The 16,075-nt window shown below is 51.5% G+C and overlaps 3 protein-coding genes across 3 annotated transcripts; all 3 read right to left on the bottom strand.

The window, feature by feature from the left end:
- Positions 1 to 3,287: 3,287 nt before the first annotated feature.
- Positions 3,288 to 7,328, bottom strand: VOLCADRAFT_87836 (uncharacterized protein; the record flags this gene model as incomplete). The annotated part of the gene is made up of 4 exons (XM_002947390.1): positions 3,288 to 3,373; positions 4,334 to 4,545; positions 6,159 to 6,257; positions 7,306 to 7,328. 4 exons carry the CDS (start codon positions 7,326 to 7,328, stop codon positions 3,288 to 3,290), a joined length of 420 nt encoding a protein of 139 aa, XP_002947436.1.
- A 1,144-nt stretch (positions 7,329 to 8,472) lies between these two features.
- Positions 8,473 to 10,260, bottom strand: VOLCADRAFT_87835 (uncharacterized protein; the record flags this gene model as incomplete). Its single annotated transcript, XM_002947389.1, has 2 exons — positions 8,473 to 9,393; positions 10,141 to 10,260. The coding sequence occupies 2 exons, from the start codon at positions 10,258 to 10,260 to the stop codon at positions 8,473 to 8,475; spliced, it is 1,041 nt and encodes a 346-aa protein (XP_002947435.1).
- A 2,163-nt stretch (positions 10,261 to 12,423) lies between these two features.
- On the bottom strand, positions 12,424 to 14,894 carry VOLCADRAFT_87834 (uncharacterized protein; the record flags this gene model as incomplete). Its single annotated transcript, XM_002947388.1, has 4 exons — positions 12,424 to 12,521; positions 13,041 to 13,196; positions 14,351 to 14,430; positions 14,869 to 14,894. The coding sequence occupies 4 exons, from the start codon at positions 14,892 to 14,894 to the stop codon at positions 12,424 to 12,426; spliced, it is 360 nt and encodes a 119-aa protein (XP_002947434.1).
- Positions 14,895 to 16,075: the final 1,181 nt, after the last annotated feature.

The raw sequence follows: 16,075 nt of genomic DNA, 5'->3' as shown, positions 1-16,075 counted from the left end.
TTCGACCCTGAGCTGCAATCCTGTTGAACGAGTTTTCCGACGTTTTCAGAAAATTCCAGGGATTCCTCCTGTTCGGCCAGTCGATCACACGATTCCTCTGACTCCTGGCGCAACTCCGGTGACTCGTCCGATGTACCGCCTGAGCCCTCTGGAACTCGACGAAGTCAAGCGCCAGGTTACTGACTTGCTGAAAAAGGGTATGATCCGCCCTAGCACTTCTCCCTATTCTGCGCCGATCCTGTTTGTCGGTAAGAAAGACGGTAGTCTACGCATGTGCATTGATTACCGGGGGTTGAACGCTACGACGGTTAAGAATCGTTACCCTCTCCCGCGCGTTGACGACCTGCTTGATAAGCTGCGCGGGTCAGCCTTCTTCAGCTCGATTGACCTCCAGCAAGGGTACAACCAGATTCGTATTTCCGAGTCCGATATTCCGAAAACCGCGTTCCGCACCCCGTTTGGTCACTTTGAGTACACGGTCATTAGTTTCGGCTTAACTAACGCTCCTGCTACTTTCCAAGCCGTTATGGACCGTCTTTTTCATCCTTTCATTGACAATTTTCTGATTGTTTATCTTGACGATCTTCTGGTCTTTTCTAAAACGCGCGAAGAGCACCTGCAGCACTTGCGTTCTGTCCTCCAGGTGTTGCGGCGTGAGAAACTATACGCGAAGCTCTCTAAGTGCCATTGGTCGCAACCCCAGGTGGAGTACCTTGGCCACATCGTCTCTGCCGACGGTGTTCGGATGGATCCCCGTAAAACTGCTGCTGTACGGGATTGGCCGGCGCCCACCTCTCTGCAGGAACTTCGTAAGTTCCTGGGGTTGACGAACTATTTTCGTAAGTTCATTGCGCGTTATTCCGTGATAGCTGCGCCGCTAACCAACCTGACTCGTAAGGGTGCGTTTTCGTCGCCATCCGCGTGGACAGCTGATTGCCAGCAGGCCTTCGATGCGTTAAAACGTGCGGTCGCCGACGACATTATCCTCCGTTTTCCCGATTACTCGTTGCCATTCCGTGTCGAGGTAGTGACTGACGCTTCTCTTTACGGATCCGGTGCTGTTCTGTTGCAGCAAGGCCGCCCCGTGGCTTTTACGAGTAGGAAGTTTTCGGGCGCTGAAACCCGTTACACCACCGGGGAACAGGAATTACTTGCCGTTTTACACGCTTTAAAAGAGTGGCGCTGCTACCTGGAAGGCAGGCCCTTTACGCTGAAAACTGACCATAAGCCCCTTACGTTTCTCCAAGGTGTGCCTTCGTTAAATCGTCGGCAGGCTAGATGGATGGAATATTTCGCGCGGTTTAACTTCGACTGGGAGTATCTGTCTGGCTCGTTGAATGTGGCTGACGCTCTTAGTCGGCATCCTTCGCTGCATTCCGCCATCCTGTCTGTTACAACTCGTCGCACCGCTTCCCTGGAGCGGTCGGTTTCGGCCTCCGATCTGTCTGCGCGTATTAAGGCTGCTATTGCTACGGACCCTTGGTTTACTGACGTTAATAACACGGGTCACCTCCTTTTGCAAGACGGTCTTTGGCTCCGCAGGGAAGGCTCTTATCGGCAAATCGTCGTCCCTAATGACGACTCCCTGCGTCGTGAGCTACTTTCCCGTTTCCACGACGGTCCGTTGGCGGGTCACCCTGGCTGCACACGGATGGTCGAAATTCTTCGGCGTTCTTTTTGGTGGCCACGGATGGCTAAGGATGCCGAGAATTACGTCCTCTCCTGTGATTCATGCCAGCGTAACAAGTCTATCTCTGGTAAGCCCCACGGATTGCTACAGCCTTTGCCTGTCCCTGCGGCCCCTTGGGAGAGTGTTTCCATGGACTTCGTTGTGGCGTTGCCTAAAACTGAGGGGGGGTATGACGCGGTGTTGGTCCTGGTCGACCGCCTGACGAAAATGGTTCACCTTGCACCCACCACGTCATCCTGCACCGCAGAGCACACTGCACGTTTATTTTTTGATAACGTTGTGCGTCTGCATGGTGTTCCCAAGTCTGTCGTTTCGGATCGTGGTGGCCAATTCACTAGTAAATTTTGGGACGCATTGGGGAAGTTGGTAGGTATGCGCATAAACCTTTCCACTGCCTACCACCCCCAGTCCGATGGCCAAACCGAGCGAACTAACCGGACTTTAGGTGATATGTTACGTAACTTCGCGGGTCGAACACCCTCTGTCTGGGATACCTGCTTGACGGCGGCCGAATTCGCGATTAATAATGCCGTTAGCCGCTCGACTGGTCAAAGCCCCTTTTTTCTAAATTACGGTTACAATCCTGTTCTGCCTGTTTTGCGCGAACTTGACGTAAACGTCCCCGCGGCTAAGACCTTTGCCAAGTCGTTTGTGTCCCGACTGACAGAGGCTAAGGCATGCCTTGACTCAGCCCAACAGCGCGCAGCGGACTACTACAACAAGTCCAAACGGGACGTCACCTTCACCAAGGGCCAACTGGTCATGCTAAGCACCAAGAACCTGCGTTCTCTGGCCGAAGGTTCCCGTAAGCTGTTGCCTCGCTGGGTTGGGCCTTACCCTGTTGTGCGCATGGTGGGTTCGGTTGCTGTACAACTTGAACTCCCTCCTGAAATGCGCGTCCACCCTACTTTTCACGTGTCCTTAGTACGTCCATATCGTGGGTCTGTGCCCATCCCTGAAGCGCCTGCGCCTCCTGCTGCTATAGAGGCCGCGCCTACTACTTGGTTGTCCGGTAGGCAAACCATGTATGCAGTGGAACGAATTTTGGACTATCGAACTCGACGCGTGGGTAAGGCTAGGCGCAAGCGCACGGTGCACGAATACTTAGTCAAATGGGCTGGGTATTCGTCCGAACACAACAGCTGGGAACCGGCGCGTAACTTCACCCCCGACCTCAAACCATTGCTCGATGCGGCTCGTCTTAGGGTGCAGTCCCAGGTGGTATCGCGTTAGTTAGTTTTACTAATCTTGTTTTGCATAGCGAGCCGTGTGCGACGGGGACGTCGCCTTTAGGGGGGGGGAATAGTTGTTGTATCCTGTAAAGGTTTCCCGCAACGGTTTGGGTGCCGAATCCTAACTGTCGGTGGTTAGCTCGTCCACTCCGATTTACCAAACTCCAATATTACTAACTAACTCCCGTCAATTCCGCGGTTGGTGATTACAGGTATTAACTAATACTGATATTAGTTTAATTGCGGCTACTGTTAGCTGCGGCGGCTAAGCGACTACTGTTAGTCGTCCGCCATCTAAATGCCGCACTGTTGCGGAAGTCCATGGGCGCCGGCGGATCAAACGACTACTGTTAGTCGTCCGCCATTCAAGTGCCGCACTGTTGCGGAAGTCCATAGGCGCCGGCGGGTAACACGACTACTGTTAGTCGTCCGCCATTCAAGTGCCGCACTGCTGCGGAAGTGTATGGGCGACGGCGGCTAAGCGACTACTGTTAGTCGTCCGCCACCTTAATGCCGCACCACTGCGGAAGTCCATACCTACGTATGGGCGGGGGTTTTACTTACGTAAAGCTGGGACCTGCGTCCCAGTTTCGTCTGACCGAGCGAGAGTAGTTCCTGCGAACTATGGCTTCTGGATTCGGTGCCGCCCAGTCGTACTGGGAATCCTTATCGGCGCGAGGCCCAAGTGGAGTCACTGATGACTACTTATTCAAGACACTTGTCTCAATCGGTATCTTTCGATGCCCCCATTATGTGGTTGTGTCGTCTGAAGACTACAACAGGCCACAAGGCGGGGGCGGCCGACCGACACCTCTCTCTTTCACCGTGAGGCGCTCTCCATCAGCGTCACGCCTACTGCTAGCTCTCCCAGCCGCGTGTTTAGGCGTCGACCTCCTCAGCGGTAGCAGCCGCTGGGAAGTCGGTTTGAGCGCCGCTGGCACACCCCTGTTTTCCCGTACGTGGAAGTGTCTGAAGCGCCGTAACAAGGCGGCGTTAGCTTTGTTCGTGCCGAGTGTGAGTTGCGTGTGCGGTCGGCCTGTAGGTCGCGGCAGACTGCGCCTCAGGCGCTTGACTGCGCTTTCGTGCGCCTTTTCCCTCGGTCATTGCCCTTGTTTTCATTCCCTGAGAGTGGGCGCGCTCCCTTGCAGTGTAAGGCCCAATCCCAGCCTGAGTGCCGTCCCGCCGTTTGCCCCTCGCTTCCCGGTTTTCGGAGCCAGCAACAGCAGCCGAGCCATACGCCAATTAAGGCTATAGTTCAGAACTGCTGTGTGGCGGTGTGTCCAAATGCACATACATCCTAGCTACACGCGCAGAACTAGCCACACACTCGCTTCTATGCATGCAGCACGGCAGTATGTACATTTAACTTCGGAAGCCCCACAGAAAGTAAGTTAATTCATGATAGACTTACTGCTAACAGTAGGGGTGTCGTCCACATAGTCGCCGTCCGTGCATTTTGGTGCATTGTATGTCGTTGGTTTCTGAAAGGTATGATATAGTCCGAGGAAATGGAGGACCTCGTGCAGGAGGGCCTGAGAGCCACTGTGGTATGTTTCGGGAGTTCCCCGCAAGAACTCGTCCCAGGATATGAAGACAATGGCCAATTGTGGACTTATGTCCGACCTGTATGTAAGTGTCAGATGCATGGACTGGGGTGTGAGCGTAACAGTGAGATAGGTAGGTATATATGACCCATGCACATATGATTTACCATGTATGATGTGTGAAACAGGGGGGTTTATCTTCGCCCGTGGCAGCAACCCTGCGAAACCCTGCCTTCCCCGGCATTTCGGGGCACCCTCATCCAGTCACCCTAGTCAACTTCTCAGTGGATCGCTCAAGTTCCGCACCCACCACCAGCATCCATCGGAATCTGCCGGGTCGACAGCGGCACAACTCCATTCCTGGTCGGCTCGCGGGTTAACTTTATACCAGGTCACCACCGTCCGTCAACTAGGGGCGCAATGCCTTCCACCATCGGAAGGACCTTAGACCCTAACGGGTATCGATCCCGGGATCTCCCGGGGGCAATGGTCGCGTCTTACCAGTGGTGCCAAACCCTTATATACATGATAAATCATAGACAGACAGAGAAACGCAATCATGCGACTGTAATGAATAGGGTGCAGCTTTTGCCCTAACCATGTTTAGATAACATGTAAACATGTTCAGTCAATTTAGTAACTCCGATGCACCTGGAAGTTCCAGGATCGAGATCTGTCAAGGTTGAATATCACTTCAATGGTGGAAGGTATGAGTGCCCTAAATCAAAAAACGGTGGAGACCTGCGAGCTGACCAGGAGTGGAGTTGAGCCGCCGTTTTTGAGAGATACAATTAGAAGTCGACTAGAGTGGCTGGACGAGGGTACCCCGAAATACCGGGGGAAGGCAGGTTTCGCCTGGTAGCGACTACGGGCACAGGCTGACGTAGCCGCAGCGTAAACGGCCCCGACAGTTCTTTTCAAAAGGGGGGAAATTTAATAGCTGTCTATAGTACGGTCTAGTCTGGTGGCCCCATGTGAGTATGAAGGTTTCGGGTTCGGTTCATTTAGACCCCCGATATTGTTCGGGAAGTCTAAACGTACCAACGCTGCTGAGGTGTAGAGATGAGGTCTAGTTGATGGCCTGAGTTTCGCATGCTGAGATGGTGGTGATGGCTGATCTGTCTCTACGGATGTCGAGTGACTGGATGAGGAGGGGTCTAGTTGGCAGGACCCAAACCGCCGTCGGTTGTACGGTATAATCAACGATGACCCCCCTGTCCCACACATCAAACTACTTCATAGATATCGTGTCGGACGACCAGGTCTACCATGACGATCATTTATTTGCTCGTATAATGTGACAAAGTTGTAGCTGTGATTGACTGGGAAGCAAGACCCTGCGCCTGAAAAACGTAATGACGGCTAGGAGGACGTGAGCTGCGATATGTCGTGAGGTAGACGGATCACCCACTTTCAATATATAAAGTCCATAGCCTCCCGGCTTTGACGGACCCCCCCGCACTCGTGCGGCACTTGTAACTTGTGACTATACTACGTATGGCACACATATCATCTGTAAGTACGCGCTAAGGCGCTTCACCAGCATCATGAGAGGCCTTTTCAGCGGCCAGCTACTACAGGCAGTCACGTATTCCTGGTATGCTTATCCTGGGTGCTAATCACGTGGGCTTCCTTGCCTATTGACATGGAGATATTATTAAACGACGGCAACCCTGAGAAAACTGGCCTTACCCTGGCAAGCCTGCAGATAGACCGACATAAGAAACTCCAGATGCCGTCGTATCTGATAGCACAAAGATGTTGACTGAGCGCGGAAAGTCAGAAAAGGCCCTGCATCCGGCAGCAACATGAAGGACAAGTCGGGTGTCGGCTTTCTCGAAGCCGGAAAAAGGGCGGGGGCCCCCTGCATCCGGCAGCAACATTGAGGAAGAGCGCTCTGATTTCAACGAATAACGCCAAGACTAATACCATGAATAATAGACAGTCCATGAGCATGCGCGATGATTAGGCAAGCAGATATGAGTGTGTGTGCATGTATAGTAGCCATCGCACGTTATGGCACATACACCATCAACGCATATACGTACAGGCTAAAGCACTGGATGCCGCTGGTGGGTGCTGAACCTGACCGATCCATTGAGAAGTCGGCTAGGGTGCACCCTAGTCACGTGACTGGATGAGGGTGCCCCGGAATACCGGGGAAGGCAGGGTTTTGCCGGGTCGTGGCCACGGGTGAAGATATGACACCCTGTCCCATACATCGCACATCACACAGTCTTACGCGGATATCTAGCACTTCGAGATCGTAGCGGCCGGATATTCATAGTAACATCAAACCATAATGACATGCGCCAATGTAAATTGCTTAAGCAAGCATAGAATGGTTTTATACGTCTGTAAATTCTAATCTGCTACTTTCTTATGTATATGTTATCATCTGCCGTCAGTAAAAACTTCCCTCACCTATAGGCGACGCCCTCGTAGGGTCCCTACCTAATATACGAGGGCGTCGCCTATGGGTGATCGAATTTTTTTACTGACGGCTGTAGGTCGTGCCCTGGTATATTCATTTACTATATACCTTAGTAAGGACGGTCCTGAGCGCAAGCAGTAGAGAATTCACATATTTCGCAGACGTTTCCTCTCGTTAGGTTACTAGTTACATGCCTCATACCTCATGGCGAAAGCGGATGATAATAAGCAGGCCCTCTGGCTTTTGCAATCAGGCATAGAAAGCCAGTCATTTCGATTTTGAAGCAGTAGGTATGGATATGCAGTTGAGTTGCACCGTACCTCCTGCGTAAACAGACCAAAGACAGGCAATACAGTTACACGATAACGATCACGCACTAGACATATGCGTAAGCTTGTTCCTAACCTTAGAAGGAAAATCCTTCTCATATCATTTCTACTTAGAAGTAAATTAGAATATGAGAATGAGAATTACTTTGCTATCCTTTCACCCAGCGCGAAGAATTAACTGAAAATTTGTGGGCATGGCGGCTCATGGTTATCCAGGCGTTTCCAATTTTTTTTAGGCCGAAAGTCGATGGCGGGGGTCGTAACCCAGAAGGGTGTACCTCTTGGCCTTATATACCCCCCTTAGAATGCAAAGCTAACCTTGCCAAGTGTTGTTATTTCCAGCCAGTTGCATGGGGCAATGCAGTCACTGTCTGGGAACCCCACCCTGCCTCACGGAACCGAAAGGCCTGTATGAACGTGCCGTCACTATAGTGGAAGGCACGCAGTCCCACCAACCATTCCATTCATGTACTCAGGGGTACGCAACGGCCCCCAGGCCCGAACGGAGGGCGCCAGACGGATACAGACACCAGTACGCTATATTCAAACCCAACAATCTGCGTCAGGAACCTCAATAGAACGAGAGTCCCAAGTACTCAGGGGTACGCAACGGCCCCAGGCTCGGCTTCACAGTCTCAGTCCTCTCCGAGCAGGTCCATCACAATCTCTTTGAGATCATTAGCGTAGGCAGGGGCGTCTAAATTCTTGTCACCAGACTTGTAAACTTCAATGTTGTCGGGCTGATGGTCAGGTTGCTTTGTGTCAGGCTTGTCCGCTTGATCTGCCATAGCTGACCCAGAGTAACATCTATAGGTAAGGTACTAATGTGCAAGTATTATAATGCACAAGCCTCTGTTTTTGGCGATTCTAATGCAGGATCCAGGCTGTCGTACAGCTTTCTCATTCTAATCCCAGAAGCAGGCCCTTCTCATTTCTAGGGTGATTTCTCATTAGAATTATTCTACGTTAGAATTCTATTTCTAATGGTCGGCGCAACCCTACATATGCGTGTGGTTATTAGTTGTTTGGCCTGCTGGGTCGATGTCAATTAGAAACTGTATAAAGATATATTTTATATCAAATATTATATGAAGATTTTGTATTATGTATGTAGCATCCATGTGTTTACACCCCTGTGTAGCACCTCCGGTGCCCACTTTGACTTATGTATATGTATTATGATCAGGATAGGTGCTTCTATATGTCAGGGACATTCACGCAAACAGGCAGGGATAGCAAACTGTCAAACCTTGATAAAGAAGGAGATCTCAGCTGGCTTGCCCATGTAGTTTGCAACCTGGACAAGGCGCGCTGCATAAGTAGGGGAAAGCTCGTAATTGGCTGGGCCAATACCCCTGCCACCAGCATCAACGTACTGCATTATATGGAACACTATCGGAATAAGTAATCTTGGGTTGGCTGAGGGCGGTTTGATGCTGAAGTTGCCTGGCGGCATTGAGTAAATGAATGTAGACGGCACGGCAGTACTTGTTAGCTGACGGCGACGGTAGGCTTTTGCAATACTTTCAATACCGCTGTCATCGTTTCCCTTGGGATCATCACTGCCTGATGTATGGCTTCCCAGCCGGCCACGGAATGCGACACCAGAATAAGAACCAGAGTGGGTTAGGGCACGGAAAGTGGTGCCTCGCCGCAGATGCACTTTCACTCGCTGATGTGTTATGCCAGCAGCATCCACGTCCTCATCAAGGATGGCACGACGTTGTTGGATGCTGTCGCCAAAAGTGCTGGCGAGGTTATCATCCGTTGCTGCTGTAGCTGCAGCAGGTTGGATTCCCACTGCAGATTGTGCCAGCGGCATACCCAAGACAGCACCTACACGCTGTAGTTGAGCAAGGTCAGCATGGAGCTGCATCAAGACTGAGGATATGTTTGGCACCAACGCAGCAAACTCGGTTATACTCAGGCCGCAGGGCCCTGATATGGTCGCGGCGGCGTCGGCCAGCTGGTCGCCCCCACTACCCCTCAGCAGCAGCGCATCGCTAACTGCTGCAGTGAAGTCAGCTTCAGAGAGAGCAGTTAGGTCGGGCCAGGCGGCTGTGGCCTGTGGCTGTCCTGGCACCTCTTGCAGCAGCAGCGGGATGTTGTCGCGGACCCAATCGAAGATGTTGATCAAAGCCTTGAACATGCGATAGTGGCAGGCCTGCAAAGGTGTAAATGTAAAGGCACGCACCACTCCATTCATCATGATCATCATCTAGCAGGCATAATGCACAGCGCCGACTTGTGCGGTCAATTTGCGGGCAGGGTCACAGGGAGCACGCATAAGATCTAGCTATATATTTCGCTGAACGACCTGGTGTAGTAGCTGATACACAGTACGGCACACCTAACGTCTACAAATACGTACTAAGCGCTCCACCGGCATCTCAAGAGGCCCTTTCAGCGGCCAGCTACTACAATGGGTATCGAGACCTCGTTCATGTTTACAATCCTGAAGCCATCACTTCGACCCCGATCATCCGCACATGTTGGAAATCGGGTTAGACGACTAATTGCACGAGTACCGTGGACAAAATGTAGCTGCGATTGACTGGAATGTCGCTGTGACTGAAAAATCTAAAGTCGTCTGGCCGCATCTGAGGGCGTGAATTGACGTGACGTGGATTGACCACCCACTGCCCGAGGGTAGACGAAGGTAGGCACAGGCACGTATGTGGCCGTTGAGACAGATCCCTTCAAAGGGGCAGGAATGTAGTAGCTGATACACAGTACGGCACACATAACGTCTACAAATACGCGCTTAGCGCTCCACCGGTGTCTCGAGAAGCCTTTTCAGCGGCCAGCTACTGCACCTGGTGGTGATTTCCAACCAGCTGATCGGTGTCACTTCCTACTACTTACTAGGCTAGGACCGTTCCGCTTGCTGTTAGTATACTCATGCACGCACCTGCAATTCCAACACGCCATAAAGGCTCCTTGACAAGTAGAACAGCTGCTCCACCAGCTTCGAGTTCCAGACCCCGGCCTTTGAGGCGTACGCCCGCAAGACATCGGGGCTCAGGTACATCAGAAGTGCGCTGGATGAGCCTGCACGGGATTTATTTTACAAAGATCCAGAGCAAAGCTTATTTCTAGCGCGAGATGATAACAAATAGCAAAAATCAAATTTCTTGTGGGAACACCTCCATATCTCAGGAAGCACCAGTGATATTTATTCCTACGTAAGGGATGTGCGTGCATGCATTCCCATCTTCTCATCACCCCTTCTCAGCTGCCTCATCCATGTCTCTCATATCGCTAAATAAATTTGCTTGAAGGCAGCGTACACTTCTAAGGAGGCTCCGGAAGAAGGGATTTTGATGATGAGATCAATTAAAAGTGAACATCCTGTCTGGAATTGCCTGTGGATGGACTGCTTCCTCCATTCACTATTTGCATCACAGCCAAGTGTTAATAAAGGAATATTTGGCCGTGGTGTTTCCTGCAGCTTTACTGAGGCCGTAGTGGGCTTCCTCGTGGAGGCCCCATGCAGTGGTTTCTCACGATAGATTCTGGTGGAGCGCCTTAGCGTGTGTTTATCGGCGATATGTGTGCCGTATCGCTATTACACATGGTGAGTCAGCAGGGATGACATCGAGGCGCCTGACATTGCAGTTACGTAATCTTATTGTGTTTATGTTGACTCTTTCGAAACAGCTGAAAGGGCTGACACTGCACAGAGACTTGGCCAGTATTATGTATCGCGACTTGTTAAGCACGCACTGCTGCCATGCATGACACACGTTGCGAATACATGGACGCACTAAAGCGCAGCATATCGACAGGCATTTTCAGCAGCCAGCTACTGCAGAGCGAAGCAACCTGGCGATGCTGAGAACGCTGAGGCGGCGGTTGCAACATATTTATGATGTGTGGGACAGGGGGGCACATCTTCACCCGTGGCCGCTACCCTGCGAAAACCTGCCTTCCCCGGTATTTCGGGACACCTTCATCCAGTCACCCGAGCCAACCTCTCAGTGGATCGCTCAGGTTCAGCACCCACCACCGGCATCCATATTTATGTTGTTACAGGGTGGTTAACTTCGCCAGCGGCCCCCTTTCCCGGGGCAGTCCCTGCTCTCCCCTGCTAGAGGGGCACCCTAATCCGTCACCCCATCCGACTTCAGAATGTATTCGTTGAGTTCGGCAACTCACCACCAGCATCCAACCAAATCTAGCGGATCAACGGCGCATCAACTTAGTTCCTGGTCAGCTCGCAAGTTGATATTATCACGTCCTACACCGTCCATAAGATGGGGGGCCACCTCCCATTTCATCACTCCTCAAACACCCGAGGAGCCGGCAGGCGGATTTGAACCCGGGTCGACTGGGTCAACTGGGAGCAGAAGTCAGGCCTTAACCTCTGCCAGCCGCCTGCCTTTATGTATGCATGCATACACGCATCTCCAGGGTTGGCTGAGTTGTCTCACTGCTTAGCTGTTTAGGAGATAAACTCGGGTTAGCCATTATCAGCCTGGAACTACTCCTAAGGATCCCGAACAGTCAGGGCGCGTGCTTGAGAGCTGTAGCGCACTCTAATGAGATGTCGCCAGCAGCCGCGCATACAGACATCAGGAAGCATTCCCCGTGCATGCATGCATGCATGCGTGCATATAGACCACTCAGATGGGAGGCTGGCAACTACATGTATGGCTGTTGGGGGAAAGCTACCTAGGCTCCGCAACGAGCAGCAGCACGTGTATGTATGTATCTATCTGCCAAACCTGAAAGATCTGGCTAAGCTCTGGCTCTGCCTGGTGGCTGCCCGCTTCAGTAAATCTCCAGCAGGTGCATTTTGGGCGGGGCCCCAGCGCGAAGCGCCCAGGGGGGGGCCCTGTAGGATTGCCCATGTCCGTGTGGCCGCGTGGCCGTGTGTGTGTAACGGACCAAACATAAGATCTCGCCCGGCTGAAACGCGTTATTGATAATATACTGCATTCTCTATTGCAAGGTATCTCGCCTGTAGCCAACAAAAATCGTATGAGCACAAACAAGTTTGGCTGCCTCCATTAACTGAGGCCAAAGTCACATCAGCGCCCCTGGGGCTAAGTTTAATCTCAAAAGGTGCCGCGTATCTCATAATGGAATTCTGAGATGGCGGCGTATGAGAACTCGAATACCCAGCTTCCGTTACCATTTGCCCGCACGGGCATTCCGACTTTCCAACAGCAGGCCGACAAATTTGCTTTCATTACTCTATGAAGTACGAAAGCTGCTCGTTTGTACAATTACTTTGGCCAATGATCGGGGCCTCCAAAGACTTGCAGTGTGCCGCGATTAAGCTCGCAGCTGTGGGGCGGATTCTGAAGCCGCTGGCACTTCGGGGATAAACATCACAGACAGCACCGGAAAGTACTGAGGGCTTTGGGGAAGTGTGTTGAGCTAGGCTTTTAGGGGGGCGCCAAGGGCGCGTGACTCTTAGCCGTGTCTGCTAGGTTCCAGGGAGACACCGTCTCTTCAACAGGTTATCAGCCCCGGCTTCCTGCCTCCCGCACTCTGACCTCCCATACCTCCCACAACATCAGCACTGCTGCAACAAGCACAGCTCCCACCCACCCACCCACCCACCCACCACGTAAACACTACCCATCAATTGTCACATGTGCCATCCTAGCTACCGGCCTGTACGGATGCAGGGGGCCCCGCTCTTTTTCCGGCTTCGAGGAAGCCGACACAGCTTGTTCATTTAGCAGTCACTATGATATACGATACACCTGACTGCCTTATCCACGAAGTACGTGGAACAATAGCATGATTGATGCTAACCGTCCACAGGATGAACATCATGATCAACATTAGTGAACCCACCAGGAGATTCTGCCAGGGGCTTTGCTGCACAGAACAGGGGGTAGGCAATGTACGATACAATTGTAGCCTGATTGTACAGTTGATGTACTTCCTTGCTGCTAGCGGTCTTAGTGTTTCGGATTACCAGGAAGGGCTCCATTGCTGCCGTCCGAGCCTCTGTGGTGGCGTGTTAAACGGAAGAAGTTCAAGGCAATGGGGGAATGGGGGATACGGCAATGGGGTAAGAGACTAGCGCGGGTGGAAATAAGTATGGGAGCTTCAGGCGATAGGTAGGATAGGCGGGAGCAAAACACTTGCGGGAGCTCGACAGGGTAGTCCCGCTCCTGCTCAATTGTTTTTGAGAGTAACTATCAAGTAACGGCCATGCAAGTTCCTTGATGCCTTTGCGCGATTACAGACACTGCTATTAGCATTTGGAGCTTCAAAGGTATTGTATTGTATTGCTAAATCCGCAGCGATATACTTAAAATGAAGGTTGGCTGAGTGCGTGTCCGTCATATTTGACATCAGCAGCGCGTTATTATTCGAGCAACAGGGACTGGGAACAAACTTGCTTGTGCTCTTCAACCCAGCGACAGCACCCTTTCTTTTTTCGACGTTCCGATAGTATAATCGTCTCGATTTTCTCTCGTATTGGCGTGACAAGCACTGAAGGTCGAGTGAAACGATGTCGGCGAGGCGCACTCGCGCTACTTACGTATAGGACTGTAAGCAAGTCAGATGCAGTATGCGACGCGCACATCCGATTATAACCATAAGCCATTACCGTTCCCTCAAAACGTTGATATCAGCTGTAGATGTTTTATTCATTACCTTTTGAGGCCCCTCCGTTGTTGTCGCCTACAACATTCCGAAGCCGGCGGGTGGCGTGCTGCTCCATGCAACCGACAGCAGGCAGAATCGCTGCTAGCAAAAACAGAATTCCGTGTGCAAGCTGACGTTTTCGAACGACGGCGCCGGACTTCAGAATTTCCATTCTGCTCAGCACCAGCAGTGGGCTGAACCCAACTGTGAGCAGCTGGTTAAACTCCAAGTCAATTTTCTATGCAACGGAGGCAAACATACAGTGCTAAATGAAAGAGGCCTGAAAATTGTTTCCGGAGGGCCACGTAATATGCCGGTGCGGAAACAACTGTATGGTTTCCCTAACGTCTTTCATATTATCGGTTGAGGTCCATTTATTAATGCGACAGAAGCTACAGGTAAGTGATACGACATCAACGCTTAATTGAACTTCTTACGCCTGCCGGCTGCTTATGGCTGCAGCCATAAGCCCCTTGCACGGACTAGGTTAGCACCTATCAGTTCACCGTCGGGGCTAAGGATGGCCCGAGGCAGTGTGGTTGTTACAGTGGGCTCAGACTCACAAAGAATAGAGCTAGCGGGCCAGCTGACCGTGCACAAATCAGGCAACGCAAGTCAGCAAGACAGCCAAAAGCAAATCCAAAGGGAAGGCTTAGAACCCGCAACCACTGGGAAATCTGCCATTAGACTCCCCAAGTGGCGAATGTCTCGGAACCACCAGAAGGACCATCAGCAAATACTGATACGAACTTGCATGTCGTTACTAGATGAGGCCTGAGCGAGCTCGTGCGTATGACAAGCTACATTGCATTGCTCTGACTGACGACATTTAGACCGCAAGCCACTTCAGACATATTTGCGTTTGCAATCGGCAGACACGGAAGCCACAAATGTGCAGTGATTACTCCCTACAGGCGTGAATCACGTATGTATTCCCGTAAAAAGGTGAACGAGATTTTGCGCGTTCCTTGCGAGTTGCGAGTTGCGACTCTAGCCGTACTTAAGAGTGCACTTCGCCTCGCACCCGCAATTTGTTTTGCAACCAGCCATAATAATACAATAGCAGCTGCTGCTGCAAAAGGCTGGCTAAATAATTAAAGGTATGTCATTACGCCGTTTCGTGGAATATATGCTGGAACAGTCGATTTCTTCTACTCATGTCGTCGCCATACTAACTGGTGGCACTATTGCCTTGTAGATTATTGAGGCTAGCGCCTTGCTTGCTTGCAGGACAAAGCAACGGAAAGATCGGTATTGCCCTTTCCAAAATCTGTCGATCTATCCACCGTCCACATTGCAAACACCGACGATGCGATACAAAGATGCCGCCCATCATGCAAGGATGCAGCCAGGGTCAACCCCTGCCAGGCCAGAGACCAACTGCTGCACGCACCGGCCCCCACTTCGCATCTAACTGCATTGCATCCCTTCGAAACAAGCAAAGGTGTCTACTGCATGTAATAAAGAAACAAGCACCTAACCTTAAGGCTGACCGGCCACATGTGAATTTAGTAACGATAGTGAGGATACAAGCTTCTGACATAGGAGGATAGAAGAAAGGGCCATAGATAATGTAGTACGCAGCATTTCCCTTAGTATAATTCAACGATTATTATTATTAATAACTGTTACATAACTTCGTTGATGATTCTAACATAAGTTTCGTACATGTCACGGAACATCGTACATGTACATGTCACAAAGACTACTAATGTTCGTAGAGAACCTAACGGGCTGGGGCCCCGCGGGGCCCGGCCGGGCCCCATCGACATTGCTTAAACGTCATCGCGTGATCCGTACTCACTACTAACTTATTGTGGGGAAGGCCATTGCGTCTGCGACCACACTCCCGCGGTACCCAAACCCTTCAAAGACAATTCCGATCAGCCATTTGGCTGTTAGTGGGAGGGCGGGTGGGCCGCTCGCACGGCAATCGAGTAGAGAGTACGAAAATAACCTAATGCAGTCATCGACAGCAGAAAACGTAAGCCTCCAGCCTCATGCCGACTCTCTTACCTACCATTCATATTCTCTACCTCGTTCCCAAGACTCCGCCGCGTTGCCTCTAGTTCGGCTCGTGCCACAGGTAACTTCGCTCGTCGCTACTTTGCCATTCACCTTCGCCTCCACCCAGCCTCTGCTTCTCCACAGAAGCGGCGACCTCCTTCGCCGTTGTTACGCCTCGTCTATGCGAATCCTCCTCATCCGACTGTGTCTTCTGCCTACCCGGT

This window comes from Volvox carteri (assembly GCF_000143455.1).
Source record: "Volvox carteri f. nagariensis unplaced genomic scaffold VOLCAscaffold_6, whole genome shotgun sequence".
Classification (NCBI taxonomy): domain Eukaryota; kingdom Viridiplantae; phylum Chlorophyta; class Chlorophyceae; order Chlamydomonadales; family Volvocaceae; genus Volvox; species Volvox carteri.
This window is presented reverse-complemented; position numbering and strand designations above follow the sequence as displayed.